We start from the raw sequence: 17,093 nt of genomic DNA, 5'->3' as shown, positions 1-17,093 counted from the left end.
TCAGATGGTCAGAATCCCGCGCCTGTGCAGACAGTTCCCACAGAGGAAAGGAAGAAGTCCAACGGCACGCGTGAACCATACTTCAATTTATTGGCATGGTCAATCTATGAACGAGACACGTGTTTCCCCCTCCTTGAAGTGAGGTCGTTTTCCATCTGCCGTAACACGTGCCCACACATCTTCACCTTGGACACGCAGCATTTCAAGCTGTAGTTGGGGTCTGGGAGGAAAAAAAAAATGCAAAAGTTGCTAGCCCTTCGTGTTTTCTTAAAATCCCAACACGACGAGAGAAACCGCCCTGTGAGAACGAACTGCGCACTGCAGCCGCAGCTCCGGCTCCCTGGCTGCTGCCGAGCCGGGCTCTGGGCTGCAGGGCGCTGCTTTGCGGCCGAGGCGGCGCTGACCTCCCTGCTAAGTGAAACCGCCGAGCAGTAAACCGACCACGCCGCCTCGAGAAGACCCTCCCCACCCCGCCCGTGCTGAGGTGCAGTGGCCGTGTCCCCTGCGGGACACGTGGAGGGGGCAATGTTCTGTTTCTGGGAGTTGATGCTGCTTCCTGACCCCAAGCATATCATGAGGTCAGGGGAGCTGGATGAGGAGTCTGGCTTGACTATGCCACAGAGGGAGGCGAAATGATTTTCTCAAGTTCACTGTTAACAACAAAACAACCCACCAGAAAATCATTACGCAGAATTATGAGATTAGATAGAGAGGCCCTAGAAAGAGGGCTACATTCGAAACACCGCATCTCTAGACTCGTAGTAAAACATTTACTAATTCAAAATGAAGTGAAAAGTACTTAGGGGAGACAGTTCCAGGAAGAAAGACTGCTCACGACCACGAGCTGCCAAAGGATTCGTATTTCTCACATTTTCCCGCTACTGTGGGCCTGAAGCTTTTTAAAAAGCAAAACAAGAAAATTAAGCCGGAAAAACATCTCTGGTAATTAGCCTTCCTTATCTTGGAAATGACAACTTCAAGAAAGTGGTCTGGAGATCAGATCCCTTCAGTAGTCTGGTGCATGAACGTCTGAACTTGTCAATGGTGCAAAACTGTCTTTTACTGTATAGAATGTAATTTTACGTTGCCACCACCTGCAGAAGTGAAATGAGCCACATCGGCTGAAGGGTCGGCAAGTCTGCTGACCGACAGAGCTGCAGGACCCTTGATGTCCTGGCAGCCCTCACATTCAGGAAGTGATCTGTGAGGACATCCGCAGATGTGGGGGACGTAAAAACACAAGGAACTGTAATTTCTCCTGAACTGTTTGTAACTCCAACAGCAATTACCAAAGTGGGGAGCGTATCCTCCAAATTATTTGATTTTGTGCAAATGAAACAGGTTTAATTAAAATAAGATGGCTCTCTACCTAAGCTTTGCTAAATGAGCTGAAAATCAATGTGCCAATTACTTCTGCTTGTCAGAGCCCAAAACAGCGTCCTTGTGTTATGCCGTGGGCCTTCTTAAGCCTGCATGCTTTAAATGATCATCCCACTAACTTCCGCATCTACTGATTGACCAAACGATGGCTAAAATGCTAAACTAAATTTACTTTGATTAAAAAAAAAAAACTAAAAATTTATGATACAACTCTTCTAAACAAACGAGAACTTACAGATCACTCCTTTTTCACTTTCACGATTTTGACGCTGCTCCCGGCAGTCTTCTCGGCGTTGGCTTTGAACTCCGTCTTCAGTGCGTCCCGCACTGCCTTTGCGCAGATCTGGGAGTATCGGATGTAGCTGGGAGAAAATGAGACAACGTAAAGTTAATTATCAATGATCCAGGCCAGAGTGGTTGTGTGGCTGTTTTTCTTCCTATACTTTTTGGTTTGATTGTACATTATTATAAAACTGGATTTGAAAATGACTAATACAAAAAAAAAAAAAATTCTGTACAAAGAAAAAGACTACAAAGAAATGTACCAAAATCTTAATGTGATCTTCAGCTTTTCTACTTTGTACTGTTTCTCCTCTTCAATACATATTACTTTAAAATAAAATATGCATAGCTATTTAAAAAAATCTCATAGTACAAGAAAAAAAATAGACCAAAATGTTAATGAAGTCTGTAACATGAGTGATTTCCCCCACTGCTCTACTTGCAATTTTTTCTTATATCATTCTTATAAGTATATATAATTAAAATAGAAAAAAACTATTTTGAATTAAAAGTTCCTCCTCTGATTAATTATTTAAAGGTTTTCCTGAGAACACTGGATTCCGTTTCATAAATCTGCCATTAAAAATACTTCCAATCAAGGTTTCCAAATTAAATTGAAAAGTCCTCAGAGAACATCATTACTTTTAGCAAAATAACTAACAGCCTGCTTCCTGCTTGGTAGATGGACTCCCATCAACATCTTATTTTCCAGAAGATGGCAGCTCACTTTTTACACTTTTTGAAAACAGGAAGGGGTGGGGGAAGGGTGCTGCTGTCTATTTTGTCATGTTTCAGATTTGGGTTTCTTTTTTTTTGGCCAAGAGGTAGGCGTTCCAATGCCTGCTTCCACTCTTACTAATTGGGTGACCTTCAGGCTGTTCAATCTTTTCAGCTAGTTTATTCACCCAGAGAAACAATATAATAAAATAGAAGGATAATTATACTTGGCCCACTGGTGGGTGGGAGGAAGAGAGACAAAGTGTGAAAAGCATGAATCACCACGTTCCTCACATAGTAGGTGCTTAACAAATGGGACCGTTACTGGAACAATCATCCTTCCAATACTACAAAACTTTGCTTGACCTCGCAAGTCAGGAGATGTGGGTTGCTCAGCTGTCTCACAGGCCTGTGCCCAAGAGCGGCCACCACTAGAAGGTGCTACTTTATCCAGTGAATAAGGTGTGTCACCTGGGCCAAGGTACTACATTCAGCTGGGTCTACAGGCGAAGAAATCAGGTGTCACAGATACTCTAGAATGACGTGTCCCCTTAGGTGCGTCCTCAAATGGGTTCCATGTCAGCTTCCCAGGAGTCACCACTCACCCGTGCGCGGGGCTCTCTGGCTCCGGCTTTCACCCGTTTTACTGATAAGGAAACCCGGGAGCAACAGGAGTTAATTAACAAAAACAACACGTGTGTACCATCACAAAAGGCCCTTTGATGCCAAAAAGGCCAGAAATGCTGGCAGTGCTTGTGACAAGAGCAATGCCCCCAATCCTAGTTCCCAAGCTTTACATAACAGAAACGGGTGTCATTCAGAAGGACAAAGGGCGCGCACGGAGGAGCCGTCTTTGAGAAGGCGTCGCACCCGCCCGGCGCGGACGTGGCGGCGGCCCGGTCTGCGCACCGGCCTCTGCGCACCGGGCGCGGGCAGGTGCTCGGGCCCCCGGCGCACACGAGGCGCGTCCGCACCCGGAGCTGCGGCCGCAGGGTGGCCATCTTGGGGCGCAACCGCCCGGGCCGACCCCCGCCGCGCCCCTCGTGACCTCCGACCCGGGCCTCCGCCGCCCGCCCCTTCCGAGGCCCGGGCCTACCTCAGTCCGGCCTGTCGCCAGTACGCCACCATGATGTCGCGAGAGTGGGCTCGTCGGGCCGAATCGCGAGGACGCGTCAATGTCGGCTCGGCGCGCGACCCAGCGGCCGGAAGGTCAGCCCAGCGAAGCGGAAGGGGCGGGGCTCCGGACCTGCCAATCCCGCCGCCTCCGGCCCCGCCCAGCCCCGCCGCGCAGCCCCTGCTGCTCTGCCGCGGAATCCCCCCGCACCGGCAGCCAATCGCGGCGTCCGCCGGCCGGCCGCGCCTGCCGATTGGCTCGGCGGGCGTCCCGGTCGTGGGCTCGGCGGGCTTCCGTAGCCGCCCGGCGGGGCGGCCGGGCCAGAGGGGAGCTGCCGGGAACTCGGGACCGCGTGGCTTCGGGGGCGCGAGACGCGGAGCCACGTCCGAGGCCGGCGTCGGGGGGCACCCCGGCCGGGGTCACGGCCAGGCGGCCGCTTCCCGATGTCGACATTCAAAGAACCCGAGGTCTCCGCCGAGTTCGTGAAAAAGTGAACCCAGCCTAACGTGCAACTACCCCCGACATTTCCCGGGGTTTCAGGGCAACCCGTGATGTCCCAGGACGGAGTAAAGGGCTGGATGGGGCATGGGAATAAAAGTCAGTGGGAACAAGGGCTGGAGGCTCGGGGGGGCCCCACAGTGATACCCAAACGCTCGTCCCTGTGTCGGGTTCAGAGGCGCATCCTTGCACGTAGCCAGCTTACGGCCTGTGGCGACTGAGTGAATACTTAACGAGGAAAATAAATCTACTTTGTTCTTCACATTTAAAAAAGTTATAATTAAGAAAAACATTACAGTTAAAAGGGAGTTTTTATTAACAAGAAAGGTTCTTAATTCGTATAATTTCCACTTTTAATATCAAATAGGACAACGTGCTCCATAGTCCAAGAGTCTATGTGAGCGACCTTCCAGCTGAGAGCTATCACTGCGTTTGCTTGCTGGGCACTGCTACTGTACCAGGAAAAGCCAGAAACTACCAACTACTTAAAACAAGTTAACTACATTGGAATAAAATTTGGAGACTTTTATATTAGATCAGAGAAAAAAAAAATCAAACAGGATAAACTTTGTTTAGAAATCTTTATCATTAGGGCATTAATTACATCTTTTTCAGAACAAGTATACTTTACAGAAATTATATAAGGCAACTTTTTATTAAATATCAGTATCTAGCAATGTTTTGTTTAGCTGAAATATTTCAATTGTAGAAACTGGTTACAAAAGATAATCAAAAACCTCATTGAATTTAACTTGCTTTTACAAATGCCCTAAGATGTCTTAAGCTAAAACAATATTTTAAGTTGAAAAACAATTTTCAAATAATTTGTTATACTGTTTGTGGTTTATGTACATGTACTATCTAGTTTCCTTTATAGGAAATCTGACTAGAAGTTTATCACATTAAGTATTGTAAAATAAAGGCAAGAGCTAATCACCTCTTAACAAAAATACTCTATATGCAACAACTGCAAGTATCAAAGATATTTACTGGTTGATAATCGACTGCCACAAAATATGAAACAAAACGCATTTCCTGCCAGTGTTTCTCAGAGTGCAGCTGCTCTTTGGCACCCCCAAGGAGGATTTCCATGGATAAAAGCTGCAAAGCAATTCAGGTAGTGGTTAGTTCAGGTCAATGCCTTTTTCCTATTACTTTGCTTCTTCCACACGCCCCCACCCTCACGTGGCACGTTATTATTAAAAACATTAAGTACCTGGGATTTATGCTTTAGATCAAGGCATCATTTGAGTAATTTCAAATGATGTACAGCTCCTCATGTAAAAAAGATGTTTTGTGGTCACAATTACTTCAAAAAGTAATTATATTCAAATAACCTGACATATCATGCTTTAGCAATTACAGAACCATGATTTTGACACATGGCAATTTATAAGTTAGGCAAATGTGAAATGCTAAAAGATGTGAACAGCTGTTCTTAAGTTTAGAGTGCTGCAAAATTCTGGTAATGACTTTATTTTTTCAGTTAACATAACCAGCCCACGATACAGCATACTAAGTCATAAAGTACAAATGCAAGGAAGGGAATACCTTTACGAAGTTGCAAAACTTTGGCAAATCGATAGTGCTCTTAATACAATAAAATCATATTTTTGTTGGTGTTATATATTAGTGATAATTTTTATTCCAAAAATGTCATTTAAGTACCAGATTAAAACACTGTTTTAATGATGGTTTATAGCGGAGCAAGTTATTTGATACAAATTAATGTCTTTCAAAACTATATAAATTCTCCTTTTAAATGAGTTCCCTCTTGAAGTTTGCTGCAGCAGGGCAACTGTATATTTAAGAGGAGGCTCTGCTTTGTTCTGCGGTTGGTCCAAAGCCAGGTAGAGTTCCAATGCACGAAAAGCTTTACAATTCTACCTTAAGACGACTTAACATGCTAACAGCGATTTCCAAGTACTTTGCAAAAACTGCATTGTTCACAAATAATGGAACCCTCAAAATCAGTCATCTCAAACAATACCAATTATTTTGGATGATCCCTTTTATTTAGAAACTCTGTACCTCCCTCTTTGTTTTGATCAAAAGTCACATAGCCTTTCTTCAGCTTATTAAAAAAAATTCTACCTAAAATATAGCTGTATTTTTTAAATAACAAATAAATATCCTGCCGGCTGGTAGAGACCTGGTTCTGGGTGTTGCAGGCAAACGCCCATCACTTCTCCACCAGCGCCGCCGCCGCCATCGGTGTCCTCATGCTCCCTCTTGCCGAAGCTGCCAATTCTTCAATCTCAGCGTTTAATTTATGTATCACCCATTCCATCGCTTCTCGGCCCTTAAAAAAATCCAATACAGCTGTCGTTACCGAGTGAGAGCAAAGGCGTGCATCAGATAAACGGCACGCCAGGAGGCACCAGGAGCACCGTAAGGATGACCAGCCCCAGCGGGATGGGTCGTTTTTGTCCTCGCCTTTTCTTCTTGACGTTACTTACCAAATATCAAACGCCTGGAGCAACTGGCTAGATCTATAAACTGATTTTTATTTTATACGCAAAAGACGTTCTCAAAAGAATCTGCACTTTAACGACAGTGGTATTTTGCTTATTTTGTGATCAGCGTGATCTCCTTTTTGGGGATGAGGTCAAACCCATTTCTTCTTCTTATGTCCATATTTTAAACCAAAATCCTGTACTCGGCCCTGATAGGTCTGGTCCCTGACTACTTCTTAAGCCGTTCTCTCTTTGCACTCTATGCAGGTTCTTGAGGAAAATAAAAAGCATTCCATGCTTCCTGTCTCAGGGCCTTTGCACATGCAGCTCCTTTACCCGAATGCGTCCTGCACGGCCCTCTGCACTCAGCAGAAACACCACTTACGGAACACTCATTAAACACTCTCATCTTTCTGTACTTTTCCTTTCCTAACGGCACATTGTGTGATTAATGTCACCTTCCTGTTGGTTCCCTGAGGGCAAGGGCTTCATCTGTTTTGTTCCCCGTGGCATCCCGTCTAGCCTAGCACTCTGCCTGGCACACGGAAAGCATCTGTGACTATCTTCTGACCGCTGAACGAGTGAATCAAATGTGTTAGAAAGCAGTGCACTAAGCGCCTCTTTCTCTAACTTACTTCGTTTAAATCATGCAGTCTCAGCGGGACAAAAGTCAGTTGGGGGCGGTGGTACGAGAAACCCCATTCTTTTTATGTGTAAAGCACAGACATGTCTGTCTATCAGGCTGTCTGTCTAAAACTGATCTGGCGGTGCCGGGGATGCCAATGGAAAAGGCCAAGAATAGTGCTTTTAACGACCACACTTGGCCACCCGCGACTGAGCACTCCCCAGGGGCCGGGCCCCGGGCCACGCTTTTTCCTATGTCATCCTCTTCACTCTCCACCTCTAACCCTGTAAGATGGTATTTAACCTCCACTTCACAGAGGGCAAACTGAGGCGCAGAAAGTTAACTGCCCAAGGCCGAAAGGCTGGTTAAGGGATAGAGCTTGGATGCAGAGCCAGGCGCGCTGGGCCTCAGAGCCTGTGCAAGTAACAGCCTGTGTGGACGCTCACTGCACTGTGGCTGAGGGGCGCTTGGGGACACACACAGGCAGTACTAAGCTCTTTCAAGAAACGAAACCCAGGCCGTCAGAGAGCAGCCTTACTTACTTTATTAGCATTTGAAGATATTGTACTTGCCATCAGTCCTTCGAGATAGCTACTAAGGCTGACCCCTTTCACGGTGATTATGGCTTCTTGAGTCAAAACAGTTCTGGAACAAAACAAATTCACACAGTTTCAGAATGATCTCACTTTCGCTCTTTAAAGAAATATTTGATAAAAAAAAAACCTAAGACACCCTGTAAAATAAGTCTGTTAAAACATTTTTTACTTACCTTTCTGGATCCTGAGGATGTGGTTTGTATATAAGTCTCTCATCTACTGAAACCATATTTGTAAAGGATATCTATAGAATCAAAAAAAAAAAAAAAAGTCAAATCATTGTGGAAACCCAAGGCTAAAAGCATTTCCAAACTAATTCATAAAGTCTTGCTAGCAAAATATACAAAACAACAACAAATAAAGCACTTTTTTATTGCTGTGTCAATAAAACTAAATTTCTCTATTCACTGCTTACTTTTTATTACGAAATAACTTTGACGAAAGCATTTCAAAGCAATGACGTTCGCAGAGTCCCAGTCCTTTCGGTCAGTGCAGCACCTCGGACATGCCACGCAGCTTACCAGAGCCGGGAGGCGACACTGGGAACTGCTGGCCAGGCCGGGACGCCCCACCCGTCGGCGCCGGCCCCCGCAGCGCTGCTCCCCTGCGCCCCTCCCCTGGGACCGTGAAGCTGTCCTCCGTGCCAGCTACGAGAGGCAGCGACTCGGTCGAACGTGGCCGAACCGTTTAAAGTAAGAACAAAGCTAAAACTTACGTTAGTGGATTTCAGCTCCATCGTTTTCTCTACGGGGTCAACTACAGAATGTTCTTGCACATATGTTTTCGTTCTGGCCGCGCCAATGAGCTAAGAAAGACGTCCAGAATCAGTCATCAGTGTATCGATAATTTATTTGAAAGTAAAAAGTGTTCATGTCTTGAACCAAAAATCTGCTTCTCAAAGAGCACGAGGCATCGGACGAAGGCCGGCAAGGGAGCCCCTGTGAGTCGCAGGGGTGGTGTCATGCCGGGACCTCCCAGACCCAGACAGCACCCCGGCCCACTGGGAGAGTGTGAGACACAAGGCGGCACTGAACGGCCTGTGTGCCGTGGAGCAGTGGGCCCGGGACGCGGAGAGCGGGGTCCCTGGGGAAACGCGGCATCTGCAACAAGGAGAGTGCGAGTCTCTGCCCGCGCCGTCCTGGCGCAGCCCGGGGGAGGCGCCGTGGCTGCACCCTGCAGACAGCACGGCAGCCACGGCACGGAGCACAGCGAGCGTGCTGGGCCCCCAAGCCCTGACCTCGCTCACTTCTGTGTCCTCGCTGCCCACTGCAGCGTCTGTGCAGGGGCGCCCGGCGCGCTCCTGCTGAGCAGCGCGACTGAACGGACCTGGCTTTTAAGTGAACCGGGAGGAGAGTCCGAGCCGGGGACAAGTGTGGTGAGTGCCAAGCGCAAGGGCAGCTGCTCGCGCGGTGCATGAGCCGCCACTGACCACGGCCCCCAGCGCCGCCAGGCCGTTCCCTCCGAATGTCACTACCGGAAAAAGCCGAAGTAGGAAACAGCTCCCTTCAGAAGGCTTATCAGGTGCCTTCATGAAGACTGTAATAATATTTCCAATTCATTATACACTTGTAACTCGAGTTTATTATAATACAATTTGAACTGATGCAAAAATGACATTCGGAATTGGCTCCCACAACCTATTTGAAATTATAATGTGGCTCAGAAAACTTTTCTCCAGCAGTCACATTTCCCAAGGAGACACACTTACAGACTTGACAATGGAAGGCAGTCCCCACTCTGTGCTGAGAAGTCTGTGGCTGTGCAGCTTTCCAGAAGGATCTACGTGTCGGTCCAGCACGTCAACTCCAACCACGCTTGGGTTCATGGGGTTTGGGTATTTCTGCATGGCAGCAGTGGTAACGGTTTCCCATGGGTGCCTGGCAACAGAAACCCAAACCAAACGCTTAAAAACATGCATGTCAATGAAGCCAGTTTTGTAACCTGTCGAATTATTCTTTATAAATGTAACTTTAGGGAAAATTATTTTCCGAAACACTGGCCAAAAGACAAATCTGGGGGCTTCGTCATTACTTTAAACTCAAGCAGGCTTCGGCCTGTTTCCTGCGCCCAGGCTGTGTGGTGCCCACAGAGCCTCGCAGCAGCTTCTTCGGCCATCTTTCCTACTTACCCGTGCCCACTTTCATCGCACTGTTTCTGAGAACCGAATTCATACAAATGTTATTTAAAAATTATGCTCTACAGAAACCAGCAGCAAAAATCGTTATTATACCATTTATCCTTTTGTCTGACCCATGTCCATGAAGCTGCAAAGAAGGGACAGACGAACCACGCGCCCTGGAAACCCTTACAGGGACTGCAGAGACCCACAGCATCACTGAGTCAAATGCCGTGATACCAAACACGTGTTTCCTCACGTTAAGGCAATAAGCGGCCCCACCAGTCAATCTTTTCCCACTGCTTTCCTCGAAGAAGGGATTCTGCTTTGTTCTGAAAAGGTCACTCAATACAATAACATTTTTAAGACGCTCCTATCCTAGTATGTTATTTTCTAATATGCTTTCCTAATACAATAAGTACTTGCTTATCCTCTAGGATCGAAATGGTAACAGTATTATGGGACTTGTAGGACCTTCATCTTCCTGAAATACACATGCCTGGGTGATTCAAATGAGATGCTCACACAAAAGACATCCTTTCAAAAGAGCCCTTCTGAACGACAGAGCACAAAAGGTGACCCAACTTTTCAGAGAACTGAGCCTGACAACTACTTGTCGACAAGGAAAATCTCAACACCATTCGTTTTCCTGAACTGTGGACGACCAGCAACATGATTTTTAATATTTTCATTTTTGCTGTAATATTATATAAATGCACCTCATTCTGTTTTTAATCTCCGGTCTTCTTTGGCAATCAGAGCAGGTATAGAAGCCGAGGTACTTTATAAACCTGGGCAGTCCCCACAAATAGAAGTGATACGGGCCGAGCACTGATTGTTACCAAGGCAACTATCTAAAATGAAGCTGGACGAACCCTTTCCCTGCTCCATCTAGTCACGCATCACCTAAAACACTTAACTGCATGGCTGCAAGGTGGTGATGCATTATTTGCAATTTAGTCCTTCCCTCCTGAGACGACTTGAAAACACCAATGTTGACTTAGCTTAGCTTGAACACTGCTTTAGGAAACATAACTGGCTCAAATGTTACAAAGGGTGCCTATTACAATGAACAGTCTTCCAGCAATTAACTTTAAGGGTTTCAACTATGTGACAAGACGTCACACCGGAAGACACTGAAGGACAGCACCGAAGGGCATTCTGGAGAACCTGGTGGTGGCGTGCCAAACCGCCCGATTTCACCTACAGAACGACGTGAGAGACAATTAACTTCATTGAAGCAGCAACGATGTCTTGGTTTATTTACCATAATGTAACCCAAGAACAGTGCCTGGAACACAGTGGGCGTCCATGTCTGTGGATGGAATCACGGAATGACTTCAGCTGGACGCCCACTATGTGTCGGACCTTGGAAGAAAGTGTTGGAAGAGCAAAGATGGGTAGGACACAGGGAGATGGCTGAGAGGCTGGCGTCAGACACAACACCCTTAGGATGGGTGCGCAGGGAAATGGTCTAAGATTTGTAAAGGGAGAGAATGACTTGAATTTCAGGTGTGCTGAGTTTGAAGATCCCATGGGACACATGAGTAGAGATAACTGGTCAGACCTGATGGTCAGGATTCGAAGTTCAAGAGGCTGGAGCCCCAGGTGCAGATCTGGGTGCCATAAATGTGTACATGTTAGCTGGGGCCTTGAAGGGAAAGCTCTGATTTCCTGGGGGACAGTCGGGACCAGGGCTTCTCCCAGGACATGTGCAGCATGTCTGTCTCCTGGGAGGAAGGCCCAGGAGCCTTCATCAAATCTCAGGGAGGTCTGTGACAAAACGAGAAAAAAAGATTAAGAATCACGGATGAAATGCGAGACAAGGCCAACAACAGTCTCACTGGACACTTATGCTTTAGGGGAAGAACAGAGGGAAATGCTCAAGAAACACGAGTGGAAAGAGTGGGGCCAGGGGACAAGCCAGGGAACAGCTTGTTAGGGAAGACAGGAAGAAGAAAGTTCTAAGGAGGGATGGTGCCAAGAACTGCCGAAGCATTCAGACCCAGGAGAGGACTGCAAGGTACAAGCCATTCCTGATCTCAGGAGCTGAAATGGAGCAGAAAAGTATGTGCCAGGTTAAAGAATATCGGAAAGACTACAACATTTAGGGTCTTTTCCCCAAGAACAACAATAAACTAGGAAGAAAAGACATCTTCCCTCTGATGCTGACATTTACACTCCAGGATCTAACATTCCATAGTCCAGGATCCAGCGGACTCTTGGATGTGTCTGCTTCACTGAGTCTTTAATTTACAACTTCTTTTAAAACTGCCCTCGGAAACACTGTTTTAAAAAAATCAAATGGTTAAACTAAAGTATGCTAAAAAGCTATGAAAGTTAAAACAGTGTGGCTCCAGTAGCAACATCAATGGAATAGAGTGGACAGCTCAGAAATAGGTTTGTATATAAGTCATAAGTGTTTAGCACAAAAATGGCATCTCGAACCACTGAGAAAAAGAAGAATTAGTCTATAAACAGTGCTAGGACAACTGACGAACTATTTAGGCAAAAATGATTGTTACCTCTATGTGTGGTTCTTTTGTATATAGAATCATGGAACCAGAAAGGAGTTTAATTCCCGACATCCAACTGGTGTAAGGCCTATTTCTGCTACCAAAAATTCCTCGATAACCAAGAGATATTACTGAACATGGCCTCAAGACATCTTACACTGGCAGCCCTGACGATATCATCACCTTCCATGTCTCCAATGAAATTGGGTAACCCAAGGTCACACAGTTTAGCTTGTTGGCATCTCAGTGAACCTTGGACTCCAATTCCAAGGCTGTTTCTCACGTCAAGGAGCTGCCACAAAGTTTCCTCTCCTGGTAGCCTGAGCTCATCAAAGTCACATTCCGAGTTAAGGAACTCCACCCAAACGGTGGTGGGGCGATTAGACTCTCGAGAAGGCCCACGCCTTCCTCTTGGGATCTTCGGGTCCCCGTCCCACTGGTTTCAGAAGGCCGGATGCGTATGCTCTTGGCCCCTCCACGCCTAACGCTGTCAAGCACCTCGAGCTCAGCGACGCTCCCATCACCCTTGGGGGCAGGCAGCAGGTGTCCCGGCTCTGTTTCCCCACCCCAGCCCTCCAGAGCGGTGACTGACCCTGGAAGTCGCAGCCCTCTCCGCTGGGGGCCCCATCCCTGGGGCGCAGGGCGGCTTGGGCGCCCCCCCACAGAACCCCTTGGGATCAGGCCCGGCTCCCCCCACAAGGCCCGACGCCTGGAAGCTTCCTGAGGGACGCCTCGACCTCGCTGCAACTCCAGGCCCGGCCTGCCCCCCCGACCCCGCGGTTCCCCGTGCCCCTCCGCCGCACCGCCGCACCGCCCCACGCCCCAAACTTACTCAAAGACGTGCTCCGAGGTCCAGATCTTCATGGTGCCGGCGGCCTGCGCGCTGTGCCGGCGGCGGAACGAGGAAGAGAGGCCACACTTGCCCCCGCCCCGCCCCCTCGCCACCCCGCCGGCTGCGCAGCGCGCACGCGCCGTCGGGCCCGACGCGGGGGACGTCCCGACGCACTGCCCCGCCCTATCCCGGCCCGGGTTTTGCGCCAGCCTTGCGCGCGGCGCAACGAAGCCCCGCCCCTTAGCGCCGGGCGCACCGCGCCGGCGCAGTTCCGGGGCCGGCGCTGAGCTGCGCAGGCGCGGCACGCGGTCGGCGGCCCGCCCCCGCCCGGGCGTCGGCGGCAGCGCTGACCTCTGGGCAGAGTTGGGACGGGTCCAGCGGGTTCCTGGACGCACCGGCCGGATCGGCCTCGCCTGTTCGGTCCCGCCCGGCGCTTGCCCGCCTTGCGTTGCAGACCTGTGACAGGTGCAGTCCGCCCGCTTTCATGGACACCGTCGCGACTTGAGCAAATGTTCATGGTACCCCATTAGAAAATTCCTCCCACCTCCCATCTCAGCCCATGTTGGGGGCGGGGAGGGGCTCTGAAGTCACCCGGCCAACAAACCAGCCACCTCTGGTCCCAGCCAGGAAAATTCCAAAGTCAGCCAATCAACTGTGCCCTACTCCACCTGCCCTCCCGGATGGCTATGACCCTGGGTGGGGAGAAGACAAACAGACAAGGAGAAACTAACATCAGACAGTATGATTAACGCCCACGCGAAGAGTGTAGTTAGGAAGCAGGGGCGCTAGAAGCGACAGATGGAAAAGCTTCATGGCTCTGGGTTTGTAGGCTGGGTCTCGGCTCAGACAGCACCCCCCAAAGAGGCCTTCCTTCCTTCACACTTCAGCAGATCCTCTAACTCCTGTTCTCCCATGACAACATCTTGATGCACTTTTCTCACACTTAGCAAGTCTAAGAGATCATCTTGTTTATTTGTTTAACCTCCACTGTAATGTAAGCCCTTGAAGGCAAAGTTGTTGTTTTTTAATGCCTACAGCACCTGGTATTCCTAGATGGTCTCCTGTCCAAGTACTAACCAGGCCCGACCCTGCTTAGCTTCCAGGATCAGATGAGATGGCGGGTTCAGGGTGGCATGGCCGTAGACTTGAAGGGAAAGATCTTGCCTGTCTTGCTTAATGACGATTCTTGGTACCTCACTGAGTAAGGGTTCAATGATTATTTATTGATCAATGAAATAGTTATTTGTGGAATAAATGACTAAAATCATCTAGTTTATCAGTTAACTTCCACTAGACTGGAATCCTCTGAAGGTGAGGCTCTTGCTAGACTTGTTTAATGATTCTCAGGTACCTACATAATAGTTATTTTCGCATGAATGAATGAATTGCCGAGAAGTCGAGGGGGCGGGAGGCAATGGCAGGTGGTTTCATCCACAGATGAGTCTTGTTTGGGGGACAAACTGCTCGGCCCAGCCTTCAGAATAAGCCCTTCCTCCTCTGCTCCCCTCAGAATCCACAACCTTGTACCCCCGAACAGGAACATTTGACATTTAAAATGATGGCCGGTGGTTTAGAAGCTAGCTAGAGCACTGCTTCATTCTCTTTCTTAGCTCATTAATTGTTAAAAACAAATAGCCAGGTTAATTTAGGAGGGAGGATAATTTTTTTAAAATAGCTAAAATCCCTTATATAGAAAAACAAAAATTACATTAGACAGGAAGGAAATAATATGGTTGGGTAGTTGCTAAGTACAAATTGTGGTACCTAGGACTTGAAAAAAAAAAACCCTACGGTACTTGGAGTGAATTCTTGGAGAGGTAACGCTTTAAGGGTTGCTGAGAGTGCTCAGCCTTGATTAAGATGCCAAGTTGATGGTGCTGAGCGTTAAAACACTGGTTCGGGAACCGTCAGCACAGAACAGCCTGTGCCTCCATGAAACCGGCGGCGCTGCCGGTCCACTCCTTCGCACACCAGCCCCGATCTCGGCCCTGCACCAAACCCTTCCCTGTGCTCCAGAAAGACGCTCTGCCCCGCCATCTTATGCAAAGGGGCTGCCAGGCAGTCGTGGGTCTCTCTGCTCTAAACACCAAACCCTCACTGCAAGTATCTTCTGGCTTTTCCTTGACTGTGTTTTGGTTTCGCAGCCCGACGTGAAGGTCCTTGCTGGTAGGAATCGCATCTGCATTTTCCCTCCCGCCCCCACCCTCACCCCCCAGGGAAGAGCTAGGGACCTGGGGCTTGCGTGTCATCCCTGGGGCGAGTGCCATAAAAACCAGTCACCTACTTAATTTCAAATTAATGACCTGGTAATGACTCCTGTTTCTGTGAGAGGTACCATCAGTGATACAATGCTTAGGTATCTAAAAACCATTCAGTTGATTGCTTTGGGTGTTTCTAAATGAGTCTCTATGAGACAAGACACGAGTAAAGGTCTTGCTCTCCAAATCCAAGGTGCTGTTGTTTCCACCTTGGGGCCACAGGGAGAAAATCGTCGGGTCTTAGATCTCCATCCTTCCATGCTCTACCCCCCGGCACTCCAGACGCAGTAGTAAAATGGGCTGATGTAGTACGGGTGGGAGGTAGGGGCCGTGTCATTTTCACAACTTCAAAAAAACAAAACCGATGCGGAAATCTTGAACTGGACAGGATAACGTTCTCTAAAATCAACAGAATGGGAATCCTGGGTGGTGAGCATTGGCGCTGCCCGCGCGCCCCGCGTTAGTGGGGCGCAGAGCCCGCTGGTGGGGGGCGCGGATGAAGTCGCGTGCTCCCACTTCAGCCGGCCCCAGCTCCTTCTGTTTCCAAACCTCCGTCACTCACGCGTCATCGTCACAATTTGCCCTATTTTCATACCACCTGTTCCATTATTACTTCGTTTTTATATTAGCTTTTTTACAAATAAACTCGAAATGAAACACTATAACTACTGTCAACAGAAAAATCAGTATTTATATATATATATATATATATATATATATATATACGCTAAATACATAACTATTAAAGTAAAACAATAAGGTTTCTACCACCTTTCCTAGACTCCTGTAGTGGGTGTGTCTCTCTTAGGAGTCCCCTCCAAGGTACTCTTGACCTTTATCCCTGACTTCATGGTGAACTTCTTCAACTTTCTTCCCTTCCTCTTCAAAATGTCTTTTATTTGCATTAATCCTCTCTGTATTTCTTTTGGACTCCTTTCTCCTTTCCAATCTTTTTTCCTTTATTCCCTTCATTTATTCATTCAACAAACAGCCTCTGATCACCCATCCCTAAGCTTACAGAGCTTTCGTTACACCAGGGCGATTTCCTCCAGAGGACGTTGGGCAATGTCTGGAGACCTTCTTGACTGTCACTTCTAGGAGCGGGGCGCCACTGGCATTTAGTGGGTAGAGGCCAGTGATGCTGCTAAGCACCCTACAGTGCACAGGACAGAGGCAGTCCGCCCCCAACAAAGATGTACCCAACTTCAAATATCAGTGGTGTCACAGTGTGGAAGCCCTAAGCCAGAGCTAAGAGTCTGGCCTTGATCTTCGGTCCTTCCCGTTCCCCAGTTCAGCTGAACCCTTCAGCGACGTCCATTACTCACTGCTCCTCCGCAGGCCGCACTTCCACGCCCTTGACCTTTGCGCCTGGTGTACTCTGCTGAGAATGCACTACTGCCCCTCGATTTGCCCTGAAGAGTCTTACATCTTGAGACTGAGCAAATATCCCTTCCACCCCCCTGCCTGGTGCCTCACGGACTTGGCTTTGCCCTAGCTCAGCTCAGCGCTTTGTTTCTGCTCTGAGCTCCTGTAGGCATTTTATGTAGACCTTATTATCGTAGTGTGTGTGTGTGTGTGTGTGTGTGTGTGTCCACAACGACAATTGAAAGTACAAAGTCATGGCTCCTCTTTTAGTCTGTTGGGTTGCTATAATAAAATATCACAGACTGGGTGGCTTATAAATAACAGAAAGGTATTTCTCA

At 48.1% G+C, this 17,093-nt stretch overlaps 2 protein-coding genes and 1 pseudogene across 3 annotated transcripts; all 3 read right to left on the bottom strand.

Annotated features, from left to right (window-relative positions):
* Positions 1-71: 71 nt before the first annotated feature.
* Positions 72-3,610, bottom strand: ATP5F1E (ATP synthase F1 subunit epsilon). Its single transcript, XM_016124939.2, has 3 exons — positions 3,476-3,610; positions 1,616-1,742; positions 72-220 (listed from the first exon to the last, which is right to left on the bottom strand). Exons 1-2 carry the CDS (start codon positions 3,505-3,507, stop codon positions 1,619-1,621), a joined length of 156 nt encoding a protein of 51 aa, XP_015980425.1. The 5' UTR covers positions 3,508-3,610; the 3' UTR covers positions 72-220; positions 1,616-1,618.
* A 945-nt stretch (positions 3,611-4,555) lies between these two features.
* PRELID3B (PRELI domain containing 3B) lies at positions 4,556-13,259 on the bottom strand. Of its 2 annotated transcripts, XM_016124943.2 has the most exons (7): positions 13,133-13,259; positions 9,377-9,545; positions 8,384-8,473; positions 7,842-7,912; positions 7,615-7,717; positions 6,144-6,293; positions 4,556-5,092 (listed from the first exon to the last, which is right to left on the bottom strand). In XM_016124943.2, the coding sequence occupies exons 1-6, from the start codon at positions 13,162-13,164 to the stop codon at positions 6,174-6,176; spliced, it is 585 nt and encodes a 194-aa protein (XP_015980429.2). In that variant the 5' UTR covers positions 13,165-13,259; the 3' UTR covers positions 4,556-5,092; positions 6,144-6,173. The 2 variants fall into 2 exon arrangements, with proteins under 2 accessions (XP_015980429.2, XP_015980428.2); XM_016124942.2 differs by having other exon boundaries at positions 4,556-6,293.
* Positions 13,260-14,160: 901 nt separating this feature from the next.
* Positions 14,161-14,277, bottom strand: LOC118610437 (annotated as a pseudogene).
* Between the last annotated feature and the right edge of the window lie 2,816 nt (positions 14,278-17,093).

The sequence above is a fragment of the Rousettus aegyptiacus genome, unplaced genomic scaffold (assembly GCF_014176215.1).
Source record: "Rousettus aegyptiacus isolate mRouAeg1 unplaced genomic scaffold, mRouAeg1.p scaffold_m13_p_12, whole genome shotgun sequence".
Classification (NCBI taxonomy): Eukaryota; Metazoa; Chordata; class Mammalia; order Chiroptera; family Pteropodidae; genus Rousettus; species Rousettus aegyptiacus.
The sequence above is the reverse complement of the archived record's forward strand: the minus strand, read 5'-3'. Positions and strand labels throughout refer to the sequence as shown.